The sequence below is a fragment of the Leptinotarsa decemlineata genome, unplaced genomic scaffold (genome assembly GCF_025532065.1).
Source record: "Leptinotarsa decemlineata unplaced genomic scaffold, Ldec_3_MD MMD2_tig00000133_RagTag_RagTag, whole genome shotgun sequence".
NCBI classification, from domain to species: Eukaryota; Metazoa; Arthropoda; class Insecta; order Coleoptera; family Chrysomelidae; genus Leptinotarsa; species Leptinotarsa decemlineata.
Window position 1 is genome coordinate 705,586 of NW_027412542.1, and position 25,554 is coordinate 731,139.

Genomic DNA, 25,554 nt, shown 5'->3' on the forward strand with positions numbered 1-25,554 from the left:
CAGGAAACATGTTATTCCTATAGTAACGGGAAGTATTTTCAATAATTAGGGATACCTCAAAATAAAATGAAACTACAATGAAATGAATATGGTGCAGTAATGAAGATTTGCGTATCCCACTGACTTGTTCAAGTGCGTCACCTCTATAACGCCTTATATAACACTTTTATGAATTTAAGAATTTTATTTATTAGTTATCTATAAAAAACGTACCAAAGTCCCACTGTTTATGTAAATATGCACACGTAAAGTTTTTATGATGTCATATCATTATGTTTTCGGTATGATTTTTATATTGAAACGTTAACATTTCCTAAATCAAAGATTATTGTTGTTATTATTATTATTTCTCGAATGTGGAGCTGGTCGGGCTCTGAACCCGAAGACCCGACATATTCGGGAAAGCGCACCAGCATCATAAACCAATGGCAACTTGATTATGATTATGATTATGGAGTCCGAGGATGATGTGCCCTAAGCAGGCACAATAAGAGTAGAAAGGGCATCATTCCACTAAGGACTCCAATCACCGACATAAAGGTTATGTCGTTGACTCCAATAATCAGAACAACCATCTTGACAGAGTGGTCTGGGTAGGGTTTGTGGAGATCGAAAAAAAAACTTGATATTCCATCCATTTTTTTTCCTCTTTTCGGACGATATTCGTTTCGCTCGTATCGCTAGTTGCTGAAAACTTCACGACAAATATCGTCTTGTTCTGGTGGTCGAGAAGGACTACATCAGGCTTTATTATTATTAATGTTATACCACTCAGGGAGTATACACACATTGATCCATCATACTTTTTTTTCAGACCAACGTAGGACCAATTCTCCTATGTGTCAACCCTTACCGAGATATTGGAAATCCTCTCACGTTGAGCAGTACCAGAGGCTTGGCCTTGAGTTTTCAACTGAACAGGGTTGTGCAAGAAGCTGTCCGGCAACAATCTGAAACTGGATACCCACAAGCAATAATTTTGTCGGGTTAGTTTATTATAATCGCTTTGACGGAAACAATTGAGATCACTGTCTAATCACAGATTGATCTTTCACTTGATTTTGCAGAGGTTCTTTAACAAAACACATTCATCTTTTATAGTGACGAAAACTTATACAACATGAATATGTCGCTCTTAATCGACCTAATCACTTGTTTGGATTATACGCAGACTAGCCATTCGCCCTGGCTCCACACGGGTGCAATGCTGATACTAAATATACATACCTATGTGGTTTCGGGGACAGCCATTTTTAATTGGGAAACTCTATAACTCCCCAGCCAAAGATATTTTTAAAAATTGAAACTAATACAGTATTCTGGATGATCAAATCATACACATCAATTCCAAATCCCAGTATCTACTAAGGATGATGTATATTTGTGTTGAACTATTCGATATTGATAAATAACTGATACTTTATTCACATCATAAAATTGCAATACAAATTGTATTATTTTAAAGAAATTGTGTAAATAGAGATGTACAAAAAATTTTTCCACGCCCCGACTTTATAAGGTGTGAACTGAATATTTCCAAAAAAAATTCCTGATTATTCGAAGTGTACTACCGTGTGCAATATCTATTAAAGATATAGGTTCCTCATTGTTCTCAAGTTTTTTGGAACTTAATGTCACCTAAAAGTTGATAATTGTGCACACCATTGATTCACAGTATTCATTCAAATTTGACAAATCATTTCACATGTTATGGGACATTGCAGGGACCAGTGGATCTGGAAAAAGCCATGCTTCGATGTTACTTTTGAGGCAGCTTTTCGCAGTTGCAGGAGGGGGACCCGAGACTGATGCTTTCAAACACTTAGCTGCTGCCTTTACAGTATTACGTTCCTTAGGATCTGCAAAGACGACGACAAATTCGGAATCTAGCAGGATTGTAAGTTGAAAGTATTATTTATTTTGTTTGGCACATTTGAAGAAACGAGTTGTGCCCCGTGGACTAGTTCTAGGGCACAACTGGGAGTATTAGGGATATACAGGCTGATTCACGGTGGATGGCACATTAGACGTTTCTGGTGAACCAGACAACGGATCAATTTGAAAATTTAATGGAGGGCATATTCGGACATTCTCTAGCCAACTAAAATATTTTCGACAATGCCGTGTTACCGCTTCTATTAGAAAGCAGTAGCAACTTTGATTTTTCGAATGGAACACTCTGTATATAATATTATTTTTGGAATCTCCAACAATTGCCCGACAACTTTTCTTGATATTTCCCTATACCTATCTGTTACCGTTTTCGAAATAAAAATTAATTTCAATTTTTTTCTTCGAAAATCATGATTTCTAAAAATGCCGATATCTTTTAGTTAAGAAGTACTATGATATCGAAATTTGGTTTGGAGTTAGATGATACTTGGACACTTCCCACACGTCAGCCTAATCTCCGTTACTTCAATACAGGGTGGTAAAAAAATACAGTTTTTTCGTTTGCTTGAAAAAGTTGCTGAAATTTGATTATTTTAAATGGAACACCCTGTATATTATTGAAAATTCGGAAAGCTGCTGAAATTTGCTTTCTTTCTATGTATATCATACCTATTCCTAACTAGTCAAGTTTCGGACTTATGAACATTTATTTGTGAAAATGTCCCTTCAGAATGGTATTTCCATTCGGTATTTGGTAAGCAGGCCATGATTACTATTTGACAGTAGCGTTGTGACATTCTCCTAATAATATCAACATTTTCGTCACTTCAGAAGTTGCAAGTACCTTCAAAACGATGGAACAAAACTATTCAAACGAAGTTCTTATGAATTTGTTTATTATTTTTGGACAGTGTGACAAAATTATCAGCAGAACATGTAGAAAGTTCAATGAAATGTATCCGAATCTACCGCCAATGAACCTCAAGAAATTTATACGAATTCAGAACAATTTCAATGCATTTGGATCAACTTTAAAAGCAGCAAGAAACTTGCCTCGACCCGTAACTTTCGAAGACAACCAGATTAATGTCTTAGCATATTTTCACGCATTTCCCGAGTCATCGATAAGAAGTGCTGAAGAAGATTTGGGTATAAAATATTCATCGGTTCAAAGAATCTTGCGAAGACATAAAATGCATGATTATAAATTCACCAAAATTCAAGCAATGAAGCCTCAAGATCCTCAACAGAGAGTAGAATCTTGTGAAATGTTGTTGACACGCATTCAAGAAGATCCACTTTTTTTAAATAAAATTATTTGGACTGATGAATCGAAATTTTCGAGAGAAGGGATTTTCAATAGAAAAAATCGTCATTATTGGTCCAGTGAAAATCCTCACGTCACAAAAGAAGTCGGATTTCAAGAAAAATTTAGTTTTAATGTCTTCTGCATGTTGATGGACAACAAATTGAGGTACATGATATACGAGGAGTCATTAACATCCAGAAGCTACCTGAATATTTTGGAGAATACTGTAGACAGTTTCGTGGATAATCTGCCAATCGAAGATTATCGAAACTGTTGGTACCAACTAGACGGAGCTCCTGCACATTGCACAAGAGAAGTGAGCGCAGAACTGGATAGACTATTTGACGATCGGTGGATGAGGCGATTGGGACCATGGAATTGGCCAGTGAGATCACCCGATCTTAATCCATTAGATTTTTATTTGTGGGGAATGTTTAAAGAAAAAGTTTACAAAATACCCGTGTGTTCGAGAGATGAATTGTTAGAAAGGATTGCCCAAACATTTGAAGATTTGGATCCCAATGAAATCAGATCTGCCACCACGAAAGCAGTCAACACCCGCATTTTAAAGTGCTTGGAAGTGAACGGCCAGCGATTCGAACATATTTTGAAATATTCCACATGATTGTTTTACTTTTTTATAATTATTCATATCAATATTTCCAATTTCAAGTTTCTTGGTGCTTTTTTCTTGAGGTTCATTGGCGATAGATTCGGATACATTTCATTGAACTTTCTACATGTTCTGCTGATAATTTTGTCACACTGTCCAAAAATAATAAACAAATTCATAAGAACTTCGTTTGAATAGTTTTGTTCCATCGTTTTGAAGGTATTTGCAACTTCTGAAGTAACGAAAATGTCGATATTATTAGGAGAATGTCACAACGCTACTGTCAAATAGTAATCATGGCCTGCCTACCAAATACCGAATGGAAATACCATTCTGAAGGGACATTTTCACAAATGAATGTTCATAAGTCCGAAACTTGACTAGTTAGGTATAGGTATGATATACATAGAAAGAAAGCAAATTTCAGCAGCTTTCCGAATTTTCAATAATATACAGGGTGTTCCATTTAAAATAATCAAATTTCAGCAACTTTTTCAAGCAAACGAAAAAACTGTATTTTTTTACCACCCTGTATTGAAGTAACGGAGATTAGGCTGACGTGTGGGAAGTGTCCAAACCAAATTTCGATATCATAGTACTTCTTAACTAAAAGATATCGGCATTTTTAGAAGTCATGATTTTCGAAGAAAAAAATTGAAATTAATTTTTATTTCGAAAACGGTAACAGATAAGTATAGGGAAATATCAAGAAAAGTTGTCGGGCAATTGTTGGAGATTCCAAAAATAATATTATATACAGAGTGTTCCATTTGAAAAATCAAAGTTGCTACTGCTTTCTAATAGAAGCGGCAACACCGCATTGTCGAAAATATTTTAGTTGGCTAGAGAATGTCCGAATATGCCCTCCATTAAATTTTCAAAGTGATCCGTTGTCTGGTTCACCAGAAACGTCTAATGTGCCATCCACCGTGAATCAGCCTGTATACCTAAGGAATCAAATTTTGCGAGCTTAAGGACATCCTGTATCTGTCAAGAAAATGAAACATGGATATCATCAGATCATGCCTGGGATCGATGTCTTTTTACATATTCCATGGATGTCCTGAGTGTCCTGAAGGATAAAATGGGGACTGTATTGCAGACACTCTAGCAGTAATTACTACATGTAGTAATTACTGTATCAATACATGTATCAATATCAAATCAAGTAATTCGATTTATGATCATTCAAAATGAATTGCCAGAGGGAAAATGTACCTACCTGTACTGTACTGTACCTGACTATTTTGAAAATATTCAGGTACAGTTCATATATTTCAAATACTTATTCAAGTTCAACTAATTATTGTTAACATATAATGCTTTCATAATAACTGCACCATAAGTTCTCCATTATATTGAAGAATTTTCCAGTAGTAAATTCTCAGGAAGATTTTTCCTCTTTTGTTTGTGTGTGCGTGTTTGTATGTGTACATTTTTTCAAAACATATAATAGAATTTTCAACGATATAACGCAAATAACCATTTCCGTCCAAAAAGGTAAAATAGAATTTAATATGGCGGTATTATGACGTCATCTATGCAAACATCAAAAAACTTGATATAGTGAGAAACAAAAGACGAATTTTGCCCAGCTTTTAAATAAAAATCCAATAATTGAAGTTTCTTATCAGTTAACATACTTTTTATTATTTTTCAAATGTCATTTTTTACTTCATTTATCGCGACAATTTTCATAGGATGTGGAATTTTTTAAACTTTAACATTGAAATGTACCTGTTTTACAACAAAATATGTCAATGTACTATGCGGTTCATTTTTTTGTTAATATTAGCACTGTCTCAAATCGATAGTGATAGAAAAAAAAAATTATATCGGTTTGATTTAAATGTCAAAAGTGTAGTTACCATCAAACCTTGAACACAACACTAACAAATTTTGTTTTAATTTTTTTACCTTTTCAAGGGACAATTTATAGAGGTGCAAGTGACCGACGGTGCTTTGTATCGAACGAAGATACATTGTTACTTCTTGGATCAAACTAGAGTAATAAGGCCATTACCAGGTGAAAAAAATTACCATATATTCTACCAGATGTTGGCTGGACTTTCTACGGAAGAACGGACAAAGTTAAATCTAGAAGGCCACAAGCCAACGACGTTGAGATATCTCCAACACGGGGATACTAGGCAGGATTTGGCAGAAGATTCAACCAGGTAATAGTTCGTTAGTTAACACCATTTATTCCCAAGAATTCACAAATTTTCACAGAGAAAATGTATTCAAAAATATTCATCTACGTGAAGTCAAATGGAGCTATTTCCAAATAGCACTTTTTCAAAAAAAAAAAACTAATTAATACAGTTTATTGTATGATTTTCATTATAAAGGATTTGAAAAAACCACGATACTTGTTTCACTATACAATAGCTTCCTCAAGCGTAAACACGCTAATAAATTCTCGCGAAAAAAGTATCTAGTCAAATTCGTATAAGTCAAGCAAAATATGTACTTGTTTTGAGTCGGTCTCCATTTGTTGTTGAAATTTTAGCAAATTGTTATTAAAATATATAAAGGTTATTTTATTATCAAATAGTATTTTTTAAATCATTAAAAGTCATGATATTGCCGCTTCACTATAAGTTTCAATTGAGGTTCATGTTTTACTTGAGGTTAATCGAACCAAAAACAAGTTTAAACAGGATCACAGTACAAGTGGTGATCTTTTTTTAGGAAATAGTTAAAAAAAATTCCTAACGTCTAAAGCTTGTCACTCTGTGGATGAATATATGGCTGAACTTCCTCTCAACAAATTTTTCCAAAACAGACACCTAATAATTTTCAATTTAGTTTGTTTCATTCACATCCATTATCGTTTTATACTATTTGTGTTGTATTTTGTATGCATACATATGCCTTCAAAGGATGAATGAAATGTCCTATGATCTATCACATTATATAACATGGGTTCCTTTTTTCGCAGGTTTCAAGCATGGAAGAAATGTCTAGGCATCCTCGGCATCCCCTTCCTAGACGTTGTGAGAGTTCTAGCAGCAGTCCTACTACTGGGAAATGTACACTTTCTAGATGGAAAAGGTTTAGAAGTAGACGTCAAAGGCGAATCGGAACTCAACGCTGTCGCAGGACTCCTTGGAGTTGCAGGTGGCGCCCTCTTCCGTGGTCTAACGTACCGCACCCACAAAGCAAGAGGACAACTCCTCAAATCCGTGTGTGATGCAAATATGTCTAACATGACGAGAGACTGCCTCGCTAAAGCTCTATATTGCCGAACTGTAGCTACGATAGTTCGTCGAGCGAATAGCCTCAAACGGTTAGGTTCTACGCTAGGCACCCTGAGCTCGGACTCCAACGAATCCGTGCACAATCAAGCCGAAGTCACGAGCCAGCACGCGTCGACGATAGGCGGCAGCACCAACGCGGGCAGCAAATCCATGGCAGCCTTGAACAATGCCGTGAGGCACGCGACCGACGGATTCATCGGAATTCTTGACATGTTCGGCTTCGAGGACCCCAAACCCAGTCAACTTGAGCACTTATGTATCAACTTGTGCGCGGAAACCATGCAGCACTTTTACAACACCCACATCTTCAAATCAAGCATCGAATCGTGTCGAGACGAAGGCATAAACTGCGAGGTGGAGGTAGACTATGTCGACAACGTGCCCTGCATAGATCTAGTGTCCTCCTTGCGCACCGGCTTACTAAGTATGTTAGACGTTGAATGCTCTATAAGGGGTACAGTAGAATCGTACGTGTCAAAAATCAGAGTTCAGCACAAAAGCAACTCCAGATTATATGACCCCAAGCCTATGGACCCGAGGCTATTTGGAATTCAACACTTTGCCGGAAGAGTCATCTATGACGCTACAGATTTCCTGGATACTAACAGGGACGTCGTTCCGGATGACCTGGTGGCCGTCTTCTACAAGCACAGCTGCAACTTCGGCTTCGCGACGCACTTATTTGGAACTGAACTCAAAGCGCTTTACTCAGTCGAAACCGTTCCCCGCGGGCTGAGTTTTCGGATAGCACCCACGTCTCATACGGAGCTCGTCAATGGAGATGAGCCGGTATCCACTCTCACGCAGGACTTTCACACCCGCCTGGATAACTTGCTGAGGACCCTGGTCCACGCCCGACCACATTTTGTGAGATGCATCTGTAGTAATTCGCACGAGGTCCCTAACAGATTTGATCGCTGCACTGTGGTCCGGCAGATTCGATCCTTGCAGATATTGGAAACCGTTAACCTGATGGCTGGAGGCTATCCCCACAGAATGCGCTTCAAAGCATTCAACTCCAGATATCGCCTGCTAGCGCCATTCGCGAAGTTGTTCAGATCGGACGAAAAAGTGAACGAAGACTGCCTGTTGATCCTTCAATACGTTCTTGACTCCATATCTAAGCAGGTCACAACGGTATCTACCAGCTACGCCCTGGGAAAGAGGCACATATTCCTCAGCGAAGGAATTAGACAGCATCTGGAGAAGATGAGGTCTGACACTCGGCAGAAAGCTGCCACACTGATACAGTCAACCTGGAGAGGGTGGCATTGCAGGTACAGGCGGACGCTGCGGAAGGAGAAAACCACCCACCACCCTCAAGTGTCACGAACGGGTCTGGGTGGGGCGCGCCCGAGGCCGCAACCGATCGCGGGCACCCCTCCTCCGGACCCCAATGAGAAGTGCGATGTGAAAATCATCCAGCAGACTTGTAATTTGTTCGGGTTGGATCTCGAAAGGCCTCCTCCTGTTCCCCCGAGCCGTTCCTATACCGTTACCGGCAATACAAAGCTGGGTTACCCACAAAGTAGAGTGATGAAGATGTCTTACCCTGAAGACGGAAAGGTGGAAGGTCAGGTGCTGATCAAGGGAGAGACTGTACTAGTTGTAGGTGCCTCACATCGCAGGGGTCATTTGATAGTTGAACATAAAAGTTATACTTTTCATGTGCCGTTCCAGTTTCTCGAGTTGAAACAGAGTGTCAATATTTAATCTTGCCATTGTTTTTTTCAGTGATGCTGACTTGACTGACGTGTTGTATTATATTTTGAACAGTAGTGCAGCTGTGGGGTCGATTGCTATAGTTCGAAATTTATTTATTTGTCAGATGATTTAATTTGGCTGGTGGTGCCATATATTTGTGAAATGTTCTTTCATGGAACTACTGAAATCTGATTTTCATTAGGACTGGGGAAAATTTGTTGATGTTTCACACTTGTGAGTTTCATTTTGTTGATGAAAATTGATATTTATGACGTAAAAATTTGACACAATTTGGTAAAGCTTGTACTGAGAATGATCATCATCCTTACAACTTCTCGCTTCTCCGAGCTAAAAATTTTGAAAATTATTTGACGAAGTAACTTTGATGGATATTTGTAAAAGACAACATCTATTAAACGCGTCGATTTTCGCCCGCCTACTCTTTTTCAAAATTTTTAATTTTTTTTGCGGGAAATTCAAAATTCAAATTTCATAAAGAAAATTTAAGGAGCCCATCGCGTTCTCCTTTTCTTTTTTATAGTCATAAAAAGGGACCTCCACTCCTTGGTTGCCCCAGGGCATCCAGACTTCCAAATCCAGCCCTGTGTGCAAGTCTATAATGCTCGATATATTTTTCAGGTTTCAAGTTGTAATATTCTGCTCACATCGCTTTTTTTTCCATAGAACGAATACAATTTTTCAGTGATCAGTAGTTCCGTCAGTATTATATGAAAACTATATTATTGTGATAGCCTAACCCTATACCCCAAGTTGAACTTGAATATTCCATTTTACATTGAATAGCTGATATGTTGTTTTACGCTTCCTTAGTTCAAAAAATATTATTTTTAACTATTATTTCGGATATTTTAGAATATATATTTGATATGTACAAATTAAAAGTTATTTTCTGAGAGCTGAAAGAATATATAATACGATTTTCTTAGTTGGTTTTATTCACAATACCATGTTTCCTAATTTCCTCAGTACCTAACTGAAAATAAATGAATTAAATAAAATAAATAATTATGTTTGAAAACAATATTTTACCCAGGGTATAGCTGTCCAACTGCTCTTGCTAATGTAGTTGACGACTTCATTGAGGCTATTGACAAAAGTAAAACGAGTGCGCTCATTCTTCTCCACTATTCAAAAGCCTTCGACTTGATAAATCATGATATGTTGTTGTCAATGCTACATTATTTCAGAATCAGTATTTCAGATCATGCTCTTATCGTACTTAAGTGATAGATTACAAGTTGTTAAACTTAATAACGAACTTTCTACACCACTGGAAGTTATATCAGGTGTTCCTCAAGGAAGTATTTTAGGACCCCTACTGTTCACTGTTTATAGTTTTATACCTCAATCTTCGTTGACGTACTCAAATTTTGTAAATATCACTATGCGGATGATACGCAGATCTACTTCACTTTTAGATACTCGGATTTGGTAGCTGCCACGGAGTCTATCAATCACGATTTGATTTCCCTGCACAAGGTATATCTGTTGATCATGGACTGAAAATCAATCCTAACAAGTCGATGGCTCTACTTTTTGGAAAAGATAATGCCTCATAATTTTTGTCTGATAACGTTATTTTCAAAATTGGAGACAAAAAAATACCTATTAAAACTTCTTGTAAAAATTTGGGACTTACAGTTGATACAACACTTCGCTTCAAAGAACACGTTACTAATAAATGGAGAATTGCATACGCTTCTCTAAAGCTAATTTTCCCTCAGACACTTTTTATCAAAAGACCTCAAAAAAATGTTATGTGACACCTTGGTTCTTTCTCATTTTAATTGTTGCGATGTTGTTTACAGTCCTTGTCTTAATCAAGTCGTATACAGAAAGTACAGAACTCATGTGTTCGTCTAATTTGTGGTATTACAAAAGTCAGTCGTATATCAATTACTGATAAACTAAAAGAGCTTAAATGCCTACATATGCACAACAAGCGACGTCATCATATAGCTTACCAGTTTCATAATATATTTAAATCAAAGACTCCACCTTATCTACATGAAAAACTCTCTTATAGAACGGACATCCATAATTTGAATATTCGTAAACAAACCATTCTTACTATACCATCACACTGTAAAGAAATATACAAACGGTCCTTTTCCTACAATATGGCAGTCTGCATAAATAATTTGCATAAACTGGATGGATCATACCTACAACTATTGCCGTTGGTATTCAAATCCAAAATCAAAAACTATCTACTAAATATTCAGTGATTTCTCAAAAATTGCTCTGCTCTCTCTCTCTAACCCTTACCTTCTTATGTTTTCATTTCCTCTCCTTCTATTCATTTACTTATCTTTACTCATTTAGTTTTGTTAATGTATTACTATGTGTTAAAACTGTAAATATCTCTTTGGCAATAGTGTAAGAACAGAAACGGTTTTCAACTGTTATCTGAACCAATAAGTCCAGCCATTTATTCACCAGAATATCATTTAATAGCACCACCACTACTGTATATTCTTCTGTTTTTTTTATGGGTAATAAATGTATTATTATTATTATTATTATATATTCCTTCATCACTTATATTGAGGGTATTCAAACGTCACAATTTATGGTGTACCACAAGGTTGTGTATTTGGAGCATTATATGAAATATATTCCTAAAAATAATAAAATCAATTGATTCAGCATCAACTTCCTACATCCATAACACTTCACTACTTTTTCATAAAGCCCATACTTTGACATAATCGACTTGAAAATGACTGTCGTCAGTATGCATATTCCAAGTAGGTAACCATTCTTCGCGAGCTTTCCAAAAATCGGTTACAGCTTTGCGGCCGGAAGAGTTCTTCCATGGCTTTTTATACGGGGAGTTTTCCCCGTATTCCGAAAAAAAAGATGTTCCCCCCACAGCTAGATTGATGATAATGTAGAATTCCGAATCAAAGGGCGCAATTTTGGAATTCCTTCTCCAGGGATTTTCAAAATTTGTCTCGCTGAATTTTCCCAACTCCCAAAAACCACCATCTGGAGGAACCACAGTCCCCAACAGATCATCGTCTATAGAGAATGATATTTTTTCTGGTGTCCACTCCAATTGGAACTTATGAAATTTGGTGTTCCATCCGTTTTTATCGTTTTTCGAAAATTTTGTGTATGAGTAGACATCATGCTTGGAATCTGGTCCGAAATGTAGAGTACTTCCTACTTGCTCAACACCTATTTCTTCTCCAAGTTTCACGAAGTGTCTGTTTCCTCGGCTTTCCAATATATCGATTTCACCAGAAGCAGGCCATGAGGAATATTGATTCCATCTCGGCATCATCCATATTGCTGAAAAAGTCATTCCTTCAGAATATTTAAGCAAGTACAAACATACGAAAATCCAATCAAACGGAAATTACCTGTCAGTATTTTTGAAGACGTAAGAGATGGTCAAATTATCTAATAAACATTTTATTGCATGACAATAGCTAACTAATCAGAAAATAGTTTTATTATTCAATATAAATACATTGGATTGTAGATTATAATGGGTGGTATCTCAGAGCCCTGCGACTTATTAGGTATTTCAAACAACCCTAATTGTCCTGAAAAAAATGTACGTTCTTTTGTAGTGAGGCGGCGCATAATTGGCCACGCCCCTCACTCAAACAGTACTTTTGCTGGTCGTCAGACAGCCCGGACCTAAGTCTCAGGAATTTTGAGGCCTATTTCAGGTTAAGGTAACAAAGTCGGTACTTCTCTGCTATGTTCGGTTACGTGTTCTGGTTTTCAACACCGTCATCTGAGTTTCCTCAGGTGTCTTGCGACCTCAGATGATCTCTGCACTTCCACTAGGACGTGAGTATTCATAGTAAACGTGGCCTGCTACAGCACAAACCAAATCCACTCTCGCTGAACGGTCCCTGGCGTTGGACGTCACGACGCCTGAAGTCAAACTTCCTGAAGTCAAACTTCATCGTATAATGATTGCATGAAAACGCACGTGCAGGTTTATATAATTCGCTGAGCGGTAATCGGTTGAAACTAGTTGAAAAACTCCAGACATCACCAGAAGATGGCAAATGAGACTTTGCCGAAACGTTGTGAGAATAATCCTTATGGGAATAAAATACACAGAATACGGAGCGAAACCTGAGAAAACAGCTCATCATACTTTGTTCGTGAGAATCTTCGAGTTAACATACAGTGTCACTGATAAAGTCCGCATCAAATGGGAAACTTTTTTATTTATCGTTTTATGTGAAATTTGATTTTGGCAGTAGATTTTGCTTAAGAAATGATCAAATGGCGTCTACAAAATAGGTCACGTGATTTCCTTAACCTGTCAAAATTGACATTTAAAAAAAGAAACATCGAAAAATGACATTATTCTTCAAAATATCCAAAAATATCAAAGGATAAAAACATTTTCTTTTGTAATTTTATAACCACACACCAAGTTTCAAACCCATAATAAGTATTTTATATTTTCACTATTTTTCCGCATTCCTGCTTTTTCTACTTATCAAAATTTAAGCACACCTGTATTAAATCATTTATTTTAACTAAACTCGTCACCGAATTTCTTTTTTTGTAATATAATATTTTAAGAGCCTCTTTGATGTTAAAAACAAATTTTGAAAAATAAAAGTTGTCAAACTTGATGCAAAGTTCATCTAGTTTCAACGGGGCTTTCCAAACTATACAGTAGTTACTTGAGTTTTTTAATGAGCAAATGGCCTCACAATATGAATTAGAACAAAACGGAACATTAGGAAACAATATCTTAGAGTGTTTATTGTTTTTTTAACACAAAATACAGTGGAATTTAATCTTAATTAAAAGGAACTGAAAATAAACATGTACCTATACCTAATAGCAAAAAAAACACGAAAAAAAGACTCACGACATTAAATACACTACATTTCTGTATGTCTTCCATCGCGTTCTATGCAGATAATTGTCCTTCTTGATACATCTTTTATTGAGTTGCTGATACTCACAGGGTTTATGTTTAAAATAAAGTTTCTAATAACAGTTTCTAGGTGATTCACGTCACGAAAAGGTCTTTGTTTATAAACGATTTGTTTTAAGTAACCCCACAAGAAAAAATCTAGTGGGGTTAAATCTGGCGACCTAGGCGGCCATATTTGCTCCATATTTCGCCCAATAACTTTGCCCCTAAACATTTCTAATAGTTTCTCTTTGACTTGTCTTGAACTATGAATAGGAGCCCCGTCACATTGATACCACAGACTGTGTCTTATTTCAACCGGCATATTGTCCACTATATCACTGATCTCAGTATTTAGAAATTGCAAATAATCCTGAGAAGTTAAATTGTGTCTAAAAAAGAATGGTCCCATTACCTGATTATTTAAAACACCGCACCACACATTTGTTTTAAATGAATATTGATCCCGACATTCTATCACAAAATGAGGATTTTCCTGAGCCCACCACCTACAATTCTGGGAACTGACTACGCCGTTCGATGTGAAGGTAGCTTCGTCGGTCCATATGATTTTGTAAGGAAATTTTCTGTTTAATTCTACTTCTCTTTGGTACCAGAAAGAGAAATCTAGTCGAACATCGAAATCTCTTTCCTTTAAGGTATTTATAAATTTGGGTTTGTAGGGTTTGAATTTATTTTTATGTAAAATTGCTCTTACGCTTTCTCTTTTAACGCCAGTTCTATCTACAATATTGGTAATACTTGATTTTCCCTGTTCGATAACATCCAGGCAGACAGCCAACTGAACCTCATCATTATTGCGTGATGGATTATGACGTTTTTTAAAAGTATTTTCAACTGAACCAGTCAGTTTAAATTTTTTTAAAATCCTACTTACAGTGGATTGCTGTACATGTCTACCAGGATGTCTTGCGTTAAAAATATCAGTCACTTGTCGATGCAATGTGTTTTCACCACAAATTAGCACAATTTCAATTTTTTCTTGTAAAGATAACATATTATTTTAATTTTCATACATTACATTGAACTAACGGGCATTAATTTATTCAGTGACAGTGACGTTTTCTAAAACACGTTATGTAGTTTCATATTTTTTCACAGCCTACCCAGTTTTTTAAATTAGTGTTGTTAGCGGAGTAGGTAAATGTAAATACTATGAGTTTTTTTCTTTTATTGAATGGGCTTCAAGAATCACGAAATGATGTTTCCTAATGTTCCGTTTTGTTCTAATTCATATTGCGAGGCCATTTGCTCATTAAAAAACTCAGGTACTGTATAGTTTTGAAAGCCCCGTTGAAACTAGATGAACTTTGCATCAAGTTTGACAACTTTTATTTTTCAAAATTTGTTTTTAACATCAAAGAGGCTCTTAAAATATTATTATATTACAAAAAAAGAAATTCGGTGACGAGTTTAGTTAAAATAAATGATTTAGTACAGGTGTGCTTAAATTTTGATAAGTAGAAAAAGCAGGAAAAATAGTGAAAATATAAAATACTTATTATGGGTTTGAAACTTGGTGTGTGGGTATAAAATTACAAAAGAAAATGTTTTTATCCTTTGATATTTTTGGATATTTTGAAGAATAATGTCATTTTTCGATGTTTCTTTTTTTAAATGTCAATTTTGACAGGTTAAGGAAATCACGTGACCTATTTTGTAGACGCCATTTGACATCATTTCTTAAGCAAAATCTACTGCCAAAATCAAATTTCACATAAAACGATAAATAAAAAAGTTTCCCATTTGATGCGGACTTTATCGGTGACACTGTATAGGTATCAATTCTGAAAATTCTTCACATTCCTTTTTATTACTAGGGCTTCCACACTTTTTATTACTATGGCTTCCACACTTTTATTACTATGGCATGCAAGATGTGTGAACAGGAAGATGAGACTGTCAGGCAAGTCCTGTGCGAGTGCCCGGAGTTATCGACAATAAGAGAGTGTGTGTTCGGCGAGTCTTGGCCTACACCTGCCGATATAAAGGAGATGTCTCCCAGTGACCTGTCCACCTTCCTGGAAAGGACAGGATGGACGATGACCTAGGAGGACAACTCCTCGGGAGGATGTACGATAGGTCACATGTGGCTTAAGTACTGTGGGCTTACACTCACCCTCCCTACTCTACAGATACAGATACTATGGCTTCCACACTTTCAAAATGAAGGAGTGTTGAAATTTACCTGGCCACAACCAATCTCCCAATGGTACTTTGGCTCTCACTTCCAGCTTCCCATATTTGAAAGAAAATGAATTTACAGTCCGCATATACGCGCTTTTTATTGGGTTCAGTATTATTTCTCGGGTACCAGTGCGAGTACAACCATTCCATTTTGGATTGGTACACCTGAAACATAATTTTTTGTATTGAAGGGGTTATATTTTTTAGGAGTAATTAATTTTTGGGAAAGAAAAGTTTTTGGCTTTCTACTACTCCATCTTGTTACAAAAAAAAAAGATGAGGGAGTCTTCCAAAGAAAGGAAGGAAGTAACTCTATACGTGGATGTGTAGATCATGCAAAGAAGTAACTTTCAGACACAAACTGAAAGAAATTCCTCCTGAAACAGCTACTTTCATATAAACTTTGAAGTATACGAAAGAAAAAATTCTTTCGAAACAAATACTTCTATATGAACACTGAATTATACAGAAGATACTTTTCTCTACTCAGTTTGTATTTCAAACATTCGTCGTGGAATAAAAATCAGATATCATTCACATGAGTTCTACTTTAAATGAATGGTAACAAATTGCACTTACATAGAACACTGCCATCCTCACTGGTATACACCGATGTTTCGCCTTAAGATACTTGCCCTAAGGCTCTTCAGTACCAAATTGGATAACATTATAGAAAATACAAGATGGAGTAGTAGAAAGCCAAAAACTTTCTTTCCCAATAATTTTTTGTGTTATAATGTAACGATTTACATGTTACATCATTCGGTGAAGCTTCTAGTAGGCACAATTATAGTCTGACAAAGAAAGTATCTGTTGGTGAAACATGCACGTGAAATTTAGAACCTAGAATTTTTCATTCAATCAGTAAATTATAGACAGAGTTTCAACACCTGGATGGCCAGAAGATTCATGGACTTCTGACAGAATCTTTCAGGATTGGCTCACTCCAACTAAACGCGTTGGAAGATAGATACCAAACAGTTGTTGAACTACAGTAGGGATGAACTACGATTTCTAACAAGCCTTCTTACAGATCATTGTCATTTGAATTATCATATGTAGAGACTTGGACTGTCGGAAGACAGGGTGTGTTGCATCTGTTTGGAAAATTATGAAACAGCAGAGCACATACTTTGTGCCTGCCCCGCTGGGAACTGAATCAGTTCGGCAGAGCCGTACCCTTACCATCTGACCTGAAAGACCACTCACCATACAAACTAATCGGCATTTAAAAAAAACTGGGTTTATTTGGTCGAATGTGAATAGGTTTGAGCCACAATAAACCCTTGCGGGTTGCGGTGGAGAGTCCAATAGACCCACTTACTTTGGACCTAACCTAACGTAGACAGAGTTCATTACTAGCGATTTGGCAACCATCATGATGGAAGTACCGAGTGAAGCCGGCAAGAGGCAGATGAAAATCGTCATGGCTTAATGTTAAGTATTCGGTAGAGTTCACATTAAAATATCTAATATATGAGACGTTGTTAATATCATTTGATCCAAACATAATATATGTAAGCATGTGAAGAAAAATTATCACCACATTAAATTGTAATTGATATGTAATAAATGACCGTCGGGTCTGAATTGGCGATCCCTATATAAGTACTACTAATGAATATATAATACTCATCTCAGTTTACTCGCACCAGAAAATTTCACCCCCCTGTATATGGGATCGTTCAGCCAAAGGTATTTATTTTCTTAATTTAGTTTGGTAGCGTGAGAGTTGCTGCCACCAGATCAGAAAAAGTTTGAAATCCGTCCTGATCACACGAATTGAAAATTAGTAGGCAACTTGGTCAACAGCTGAATTTTTCCTACCTTCTAATCTTCGTGGAAAAATGGCTTGGTTATGCCAATAATTATATCCTCAGAGACTGGATTCGGCCACGGCTTAAATGCGTGGTCTTTCAGGGGTTTGAAGGAATGAAATACTATTAGCAGAGTTTTCACAAACCAACTTTATTGATGAGTAAAGTTGGCAGAATAATCGGATTAACAATAAAAAAAATTAAATGAACAAAAATTAATACTGAAGTTTAACCTACACAAAATATAAATAAAAGAATAGTTTCAATATTATTTACTGAACGTTATTTACACTATATAAAAGAAAAAGAAATATATAATTATAAACATGAACAAACTATGGATAAACTACTAAAACAAAATGACAGGAGTATTCCTTTGAAACTTGAAACTTCACTAAGGACATAGATATGCCTTGCCTGAATTCTACTAGCTATGCTATAAAACCAACTAAAATACAACTCTGAGAAACTATCAAGAGACCCACTTAATCGCTCCTCCCTGTATAACGTAGGATATTACTATGACCTATAATAACCTAATAAAATGAAAAGGGACCCGATTCGTAGCTATATTATTATGGAAAATGTTCACTAATACCCTAGGTGCCAAGTCGAAAATATAATCCACATACGCATGTAATAACATCTACACTGTATATCAGAATTGTTTAAAATACGCTCACCAAAATTATCGTAGACGGACTCCCCTGAAAACTCCAACAAAAGCCACTATTTCCCCAAAAACTCTTACCAGGAACTCGAAAAAATCTCTAAATCACTAAATCACTAGGGGCAAGAGCCCCTAAACGACCCTGGGGTCCGCGCACGACTGACTTAATTCTCTCCCAAAAATTTCCACCTTAACTCTATTAGGAGATGTAATTCAAATAATCTCATAAAAATTCCCACCAATTAGAAAGTCTGAAATTATTTCCGAAACTGGTACTCTTAACGTCCTCTACATGTCCAGCGGATAAGTCCGCAAGAATTACCGTCTAGTTCCCGACATTTCTAATGTCGTGAGTCTGCTACTGATATATAGATGTCACTGCAAGGACCAGTTTGATATTTTTGCTGTTTCGAATAGTGGTATGTAGACTATGCTAGACATTAATTTTATCATGTCGTTAAAATTAAGGGTGACACTCTAACCCCTCGGAACATAAATTTTAATATTTATTATACGTTTAATTGCTTTTTGGACTTTTATTCTAAATGGGGTATACAGAATAGATGACATATTTTCGACCCTTAACGAAAGATAATGAAATGAATTATTAGGTTAAATGTTTCAAAATATCGAATTTCTTAGCATCAAGCAGTTAATTTTAACGACTTTTCCTTCAAATGGCTTGGCTCTGTTGGCCTTAAGGTTATTTCTAAAAAATGATAAGGTTCCCTTTTCATACGAAAACACATGTGTTTTGGTATATAAAATTCAACGAAAAATATAATAAATCCAACTTATTACAGATATAGGTCCTACCTACTTGGAAGAAGTGATATTGAATTTGGAATTTTACTCTCGAGGTTTCTAAAATAGTTCATAAATTGCTTCATTATGTTCTTTAACTATTTCACCACTAATAAATATACTAATACGAATGTATTTTCTATTTACTTTACTATTGTTATAGTTCTTGTGAAGCACTGTTTGGAACCTTTGGTGTAGTAATGAGTATTACTAGACTTTTATCCCAACATCAAATAGTTATTTCAACACCTTGAAAGTGTTTCAATCATCAGGTGATCATCTTCAAGAGGAAGATTAAACTGTTTAATCTTGGTGTTGAGATGAAACTCCAGTAATATTCATTACTACACCAAAGGTTCCAAACAGTACATCAAGAGGAAAATTAAACAGTTTAATCTTCCTCTTGAGGATGATCACTTGGTGATTGAAACACGTTTCGAGGTGTAGCGTGTAGCAAAACGCGTGTTGAATAAAATGTATTGTAAAAATTATCATGGAGTGTAATATATTGAATTTTTATCATACACCGTTGAAAATGTTTTAGGTTTAAAATCACCAGGCGTGTAATTTGGAGAACCCCTAAGACCCCTACTCACACAATTAAAACAGGGAGTATTTTCTTCATTTCTCAAATACAAATAGAAAATGATGCCCAAGTCAAGACCGTTTCCATTTCATTTTGTATCTTACTAACCATTATTTGACAAACGAAGTTAAAATATAAAATATTTCTTACTGGTCCGCCGGAGTTCCTCCATTGATATCTATTGTTCCAGAATGTAGAAAATGTTTTCCATGGTCGGCAGCTACCAAAGTTGGTCTTATATGCAGAATACCATCTTCCACGTAACTATTGCTTCTATTATTAGTGTACCATTGGAATTGCCAATTCTAAAAATAATATTTTGACCATTATCACCTCAATCTGGATTTCATTTCAAAAGTGGTTGCACTGGGCTCATGTTTCCCTGAGAAGATGCATATATACCAAAAAAAGATGTGTCCCGATTCCAATATAATGGGCAAAAGGTCAACGGTAAGTGTATATGGTGTAATATTCGACATAACAAAATAAATTTGAGTTTTCCAAAATAACTTGCTAGGAGATATGGCATACGCAGGCCACTCTGTAATACAGCTCATCTGTATCTGTAGAGTAGGGAGGGTGACTGTAAGCCCACGCATTTAGGCCACATGTGACCCATAATACAGCTCATGTAAAGATATTGAAAAATATCTCGATTAGATTTTTTTTTCATTTAAAGCATCCTATTTTTCTGCAGAAAGAAAGCTTTTAAATGATTGCTTATATGACTTTGATGTTTCTGACTTTCAAGCACCACTTTACTTCAATGAGTTCATGAGTAACAACCCTAAAATTTCAAATGGGAAGTGGGGTCAAGTGATATATCATTTGAAAGGGCACAAAATTCTCTTTCCAATGATACCTAATTTGTTGTATTTACTTGAATAGTTATAAAAAAAGCAAGAACATTTACTCAATATTTTTGGTGTTAATGAAAATACGAAAAAACGGCAAACGTTCATTGATTCAGTTCGGTTGCTTTTGAAATTATTTTAACTTTACTGTAAAAATGTTTTATTCCATTCCTGAACAAGTTGAAATTGTTAAACTTTATTATCAACATAATAGTTGTGCTAGAGTTACTGCAGTCATCCCGGGAAAAATGCGAATGATTCGTACTTTGCCAAGTTAGTCCAAAAGTTTGTCGGATCTGTCTGTAATGTGAAACACCAGCCACGGAAACCGATCAGAAATGAAGCAGTTGAAGTCGCTGTTTTGAGACATGTTGAATTGGATCATACTCAAAGTACCCGTCAGCTTGCTGCAGCCTCAGGTGTCTCCCGTTCGTCCATAATACGGATATTAAAAGCCTATAAATTTCATCCGTACAAAATTAAATTAGTACAGGAACTCAATGAAGATGATCCTGATAGAAGGCTGCAATTTTGTGAACTGAGCCAGCTACTAATTGATGATCCGCACCTATTATTCAATACGTGCTTTTCCGATGAGAGTACATTTTTTTTTGAATGGAGCTGTGAATAGGTATAATTGCCGTTACTCGGATGACAGTAACCCACACTTATTCCGAGAGGTCCATACCCAGTACCCTCAAAAAATCAATGTCTGGTGTGCCATATTAGGTAGTCATATCGTAGGGCCACTTTTTATTCCTGGGAATTCAACTGGTGAGGTCTACCTGAACATGCTTGAAGATACAATTGATCCTCTCATAACAGAAATGGTTTCCTGGACGGTTTCCTGGACGGTGGATTGAAAGAAGAGGCCCCATCGAATGGCCTGCCAGGTCACCTGATTTATCACCTTTAGACTTTTTCCTTTGTGGACACTTGAAAAATAAATGTTTTGCTACGCAGCCCGAGTCCATAGAAGATCCTCGCCAACGAATTACAGCAGAGTGATATGCTACAGAATGTTAGGAATAGATTTGAACAAAATCTGTATTATTGTATGGAAGCAAATGGGTCTCATTTTCAGCACTTGCTGAAGTAGGATTCTACTAAGTTAATTACACATTTCAAAGTACTGGGTTGTAGTTGTTTTTCTTCATAATACCTACATGTTTGAGTGAAATACAACAAATTAGGTATCATTGGAAAGATAATGTTGTGCCCTTTCAAATGATATATCACTCGACCCCACTTTCCAATTAAAATTTTAGGGTTGTTACTCACCCTCGCTAGGAGGTTGAAGGCACAGATAGAAAAATATATCTAAAATGTGTCTCCCTCAAAAGCAAAATTGACCTGTCCGAGCATTTTTCCGTTAAGTTACAAAAAAAGGAGAAAAGCAAGGTGCATACTTTTCGTTGGACCACTCTGTATGACCATCAGATACACAAATATGATACAAGAGGAAGAAATGACTTGGTTGTCCCACGAACTAACCTCGCAAGAACAATGAATTCTATATTTCACAGAGGACTCTTGGACTATAACAAGCTTTCTAATGAAATTAAAATCCAACTCTTCAAACGCTCCTTATCTCAACATTTAGGGGCACAATATTATTCCAATTTATCCATTCTTCTCTCTAATTATCACGTCATCATTTACTACTGCTTTTTTACACACTATATTCTATATATAAGTCTTATAGATTTCAGGTTTTTTTGTTTAATAGTAACGATATATTTTGTAAAATATTTATGTATATTAGGATATCTATTTCGAATAAATCTATTTCAATTTGTTACACTCAATAACATTTTGTTATTGTACAAGTCATTGAATTTTTGCGAAAATTGGCTTTCACGAATGAAGAAAAAAGAGATATGATACAAATTTATTACAAATACGATAGAAACAGTGTTAGGACATCGGAAATGTATTTAAACTTATATCCCGAAAGACGACAACCACATCGGACTATGTTCAAGTTATTGGATCAAAATCTCACCGAGTTTGGTTCGTTTGAAAAGCCAATGAAAAAATGCGGAGACAGAATCAACAATCAAAATTTGATAAATGAGGTGTGTACGAGGTAAATTAGACATTGGGTCCTTTTTAATGAAAATAGAACTTTGAACAAATAACGATAATTAACTAAAATGTAAAGAAAAAAGTTAATCACAGCAAATGTTAAAAATGCTGGCCTTGTTCATGATAACACAACTGTGCCCTTCTTCGAGTATTATTCACTGTACGATTAATCTCCCTCCTCCTCAATCTTCCGAACTCTCTAACAATGCTGTGTTGAAGGTCCCCAATATTATATTTTGATTTTCCCTCTGACCATAAACTCTATTTTTCAGTGTACCCCATAAGAATGTATCCATAACATTTAAGTCTGGAAACCTTGCTGGCCTCCTCACCGGCCCATTATTCCCTATCCATTTATCACCAAACCTTTCAGTCAGGTAATGAGATACTCGTCTGGTAGTGTGCGGTGTAGCACCATAATGTTGAAACCAAATGTTAGATCATCCAAATAGCCTTCTAAAATCGACATTAAAAACAGGTGATAGGTTTCTCCATTCTGAATTCCGTCAAATAAATGAGGACCTAAAATTCTATCTTTGTAAATTCCTGCCCACACTTTAATACTAAATCGCACTTGAGTTCGAATTTCTCGGAACTGCCTGGGCTTGTTTATATTCCAAATGTGTTGAATATTCCACAATTCGTAAAAGTGCCATCTGTCCAAATTACATTTTTCAGGAAAATCAGGTCTTCTTATTAGCCAATTACAAATTATCAATCGCCTTTCGGGATCACCTGGATGCAATTTTTGAGATATGTGTATTTTGTACACATTTTAAACCGCTTTTTTTGAGATGTCTCCAAGCACTTGTATGACAAATATTCATTTCGGAGGAAATTTGACGTGTAGATTACCCGGGTTTATGTTTACCTGCAAATTATTATTTTTTTATTGAAAAGAACACAATGTCTAACTCACCTCATACATTTATCAAATTTTCTTTAGTTTCCTGGTCCATTGTGTCTCCGTATTTTTTCCTCGGCTTTTCAAATGAACCAAACTCGGTGAGATTTTGATCCAATAACTTGAACGTAGTTCGATGTGGTTATCGACTTTTGGGATATAATTTTAAATGCATTTCCGATGTCCCAACACTGTTTCTATCGTATTTGAAATAAATTTGTATCATATCTTTCTTTTCTTCATTCGTGAAAGACATTTTTTGACAAAAAATCAATGACTTGTACAATAACAAAATGTCATTGAATGTAACAAATTGAAAGTCAAATTTAGAAACATCAATGTCAAAGCCTATTATGATAAGAATTAATTTTTTCAATGTCCCAATTTTTTTAAAAAAGAATGATAACTTATGATACATCATTGAAAAGGTAAAATCTGGTTCTATTCAAAACAGAAAGAATCCAATGTAGCGCTCATAAGAAAAAATAAAGTTGACGATGGTGGCCGGAAGACGAAACGTCAGGTAGCAAATCTGAAAACGCCATTATGTAGCAGGGAAAAAGTGGCAATATGGGAGTGCAATTTATTTTCGAATCCTTCGAAAAATAAAGTCAGAAAAAAAGTAAAACCATTTTCCGACATTTCTGTTTTTTCTGGATATACTGGGAATTTCAGAACTTTATCAACGACATATTATTAGTCAGGTAAATGCGCAACTTTGTCCCAATTTAACCATCTTCGTATCTCCCATAGTTTCCGAGATCCCAATGGTGAGGATCGAATTTTTAACACGGTATACTATACCGTGTGTACTATACCGTGCGTATAAGGTATACTTTATTATACTATATGATGTCGTTGAGCGATTTTCGTCCAATTTTTCTCTACGAATTTAAATTGAACCAAAGCGCTGCCGAAAGAGCCCGAAAAATTACCAGGTATTTGGGCGAAATTTAGTTCCGGAAAGTTTAGCCTCGAAGATGATCTCCGAAGTGGTCGACCTGCAGTAATCCAGGACGACGATTTGAGGCCGTAGGCCTCGAGGCCCAAATTATTGATGGAAAACTACTTTTTTAACGAGACACCCTGTATATTCCTGCATATTTCAATAGAATTTAAAAATACCTTTCAATAATATAGCACAGTTGATGTTTCGCTAGAGTTATCTTCTGAAATACAGAGGTTTTTTCATCACATTTTGATCAAGTATTACTTTGAGGCGCGAGGCCCTTTAAACCGCGAGGCCGTGGGCGGGGGCCTTCGCCTTAGACCGCTTCTGCGTATCAGTACAATTATTCAACTGCAAAGCCCTTTTGTTTTCACTCTCTCCTCATTCTATAAGAATCTCTCTCACGAAAAGTTGAAAAGATAAATACTCACACCTCCTCCGCCAAGGGTTTGTACATGCTGCCACTTTCTAAGGTCCAATTCTTCGAAATCGTCTTCAAAAATTAGATCTCCCGAACACAGTTGTTTCGGAGCATGAGTTCCACTAACTGTAGTAATACTTTTGTCACACCCTTTACAAAAATTGATACTAAATGACGACAAAAATGCGAAACAATATAATATTATCATCTTGTACGATATGAAATTTAATACACTTCACTGCAAGGAGCCGTTTTTTCGATAATCGTTGTGATTACGATCGCGGTAATGATCATCAACAAGTATTGCATTCCCGAAACATTGATTTATTTTTATAGACGAATATGATTTGTATGATTACGCAATCGTGTACAGAGTGGGGCAAATTAGACACTTTTAAAGGAAAACTCCTGTTTTCAAATTAGATTGATGAAAACTGATGGCTGCGTTATGACAAACTTAATGGTGAAAACCGCATATCGATATCTACCTTCGTTTCTGAGTTACAGCATGTTTTCCGAAATTGTGCATTTTCGAAAAGTTGCTGTC

The 25,554-nt window shown here is 36.0% G+C and overlaps 2 protein-coding genes and 1 long non-coding RNA gene across 5 annotated transcripts in view; 1 reads left to right on the forward strand and 2 right to left on the reverse strand.

Annotated features, from left to right (window-relative positions):
• The window catches only part of dachs (unconventional myosin-IXb-like dachs), a 174,047-nt gene extending 164,322 nt beyond the window's left edge, over positions 1-9,725 (forward strand). For all 3 annotated transcript variants that reach the window (XM_074172453.1, XM_074172454.1, XM_074172455.1), the window contains 4 exons: positions 815-986; positions 1,725-1,897; positions 5,742-5,992; positions 6,760-9,725. In XM_074172453.1, the coding sequence (XP_074028554.1) occupies positions 815-986; positions 1,725-1,897; positions 5,742-5,992; positions 6,760-8,791 (2,628 nt within the window). In that variant the 3' untranslated portion in view covers positions 8,792-9,725. The remainder of the gene's footprint in view (positions 1-814; positions 987-1,724; positions 1,898-5,741; positions 5,993-6,759) is intronic.
• A 1,647-nt stretch (positions 9,726-11,372) lies between these two features.
• Positions 11,373-25,324, reverse strand: LOC111517668 (beta-1,3-glucan-binding protein). The gene is made up of 4 exons (XM_023173874.2): positions 25,018-25,324; positions 19,942-20,096; positions 15,916-16,079; positions 11,373-12,100 (listed from the first exon to the last, which is right to left on the reverse strand). The coding sequence occupies exons 1-4, from the start codon at positions 25,213-25,215 to the stop codon at positions 11,490-11,492; spliced, it is 1,128 nt and encodes a 375-aa protein (XP_023029642.2). The 5' UTR covers positions 25,216-25,324; the 3' UTR covers positions 11,373-11,489.
• LOC141481241 (uncharacterized) lies at positions 21,655-24,380 on the reverse strand. Its single transcript, XR_012464820.1, has 3 exons — positions 23,660-24,380; positions 23,308-23,604; positions 21,655-23,255 (listed from the first exon to the last, which is right to left on the reverse strand). It is a non-coding gene; the product is annotated as an uncharacterized lncRNA (long non-coding RNA).
• Positions 25,325-25,554: the final 230 nt, after the last annotated feature.

Excerpts from the sequence above, each read along its gene's own strand:
- LOC111517668 (XM_023173874.2), bottom strand. The coding sequence starts at position 25,215 with ATGATAATATTATATTGTTTCGCATTTTTGTCGTCATTTAGTATCAAT. Across the intron at positions 20,097-25,017 it reads AAACCCTTGGCGGAGGAGGT|AATTGGCAATTCCAATGGTA; the intron begins GTGAGTATTTAT and ends TATTATTTTTAG. Across the intron at positions 12,101-15,915 it reads GGGAGATTGGTTGTGGCCAG|CAATATGGATGATGCCGAGA; the intron begins GTAAATTTCAAC and ends TGACTTTTTCAG.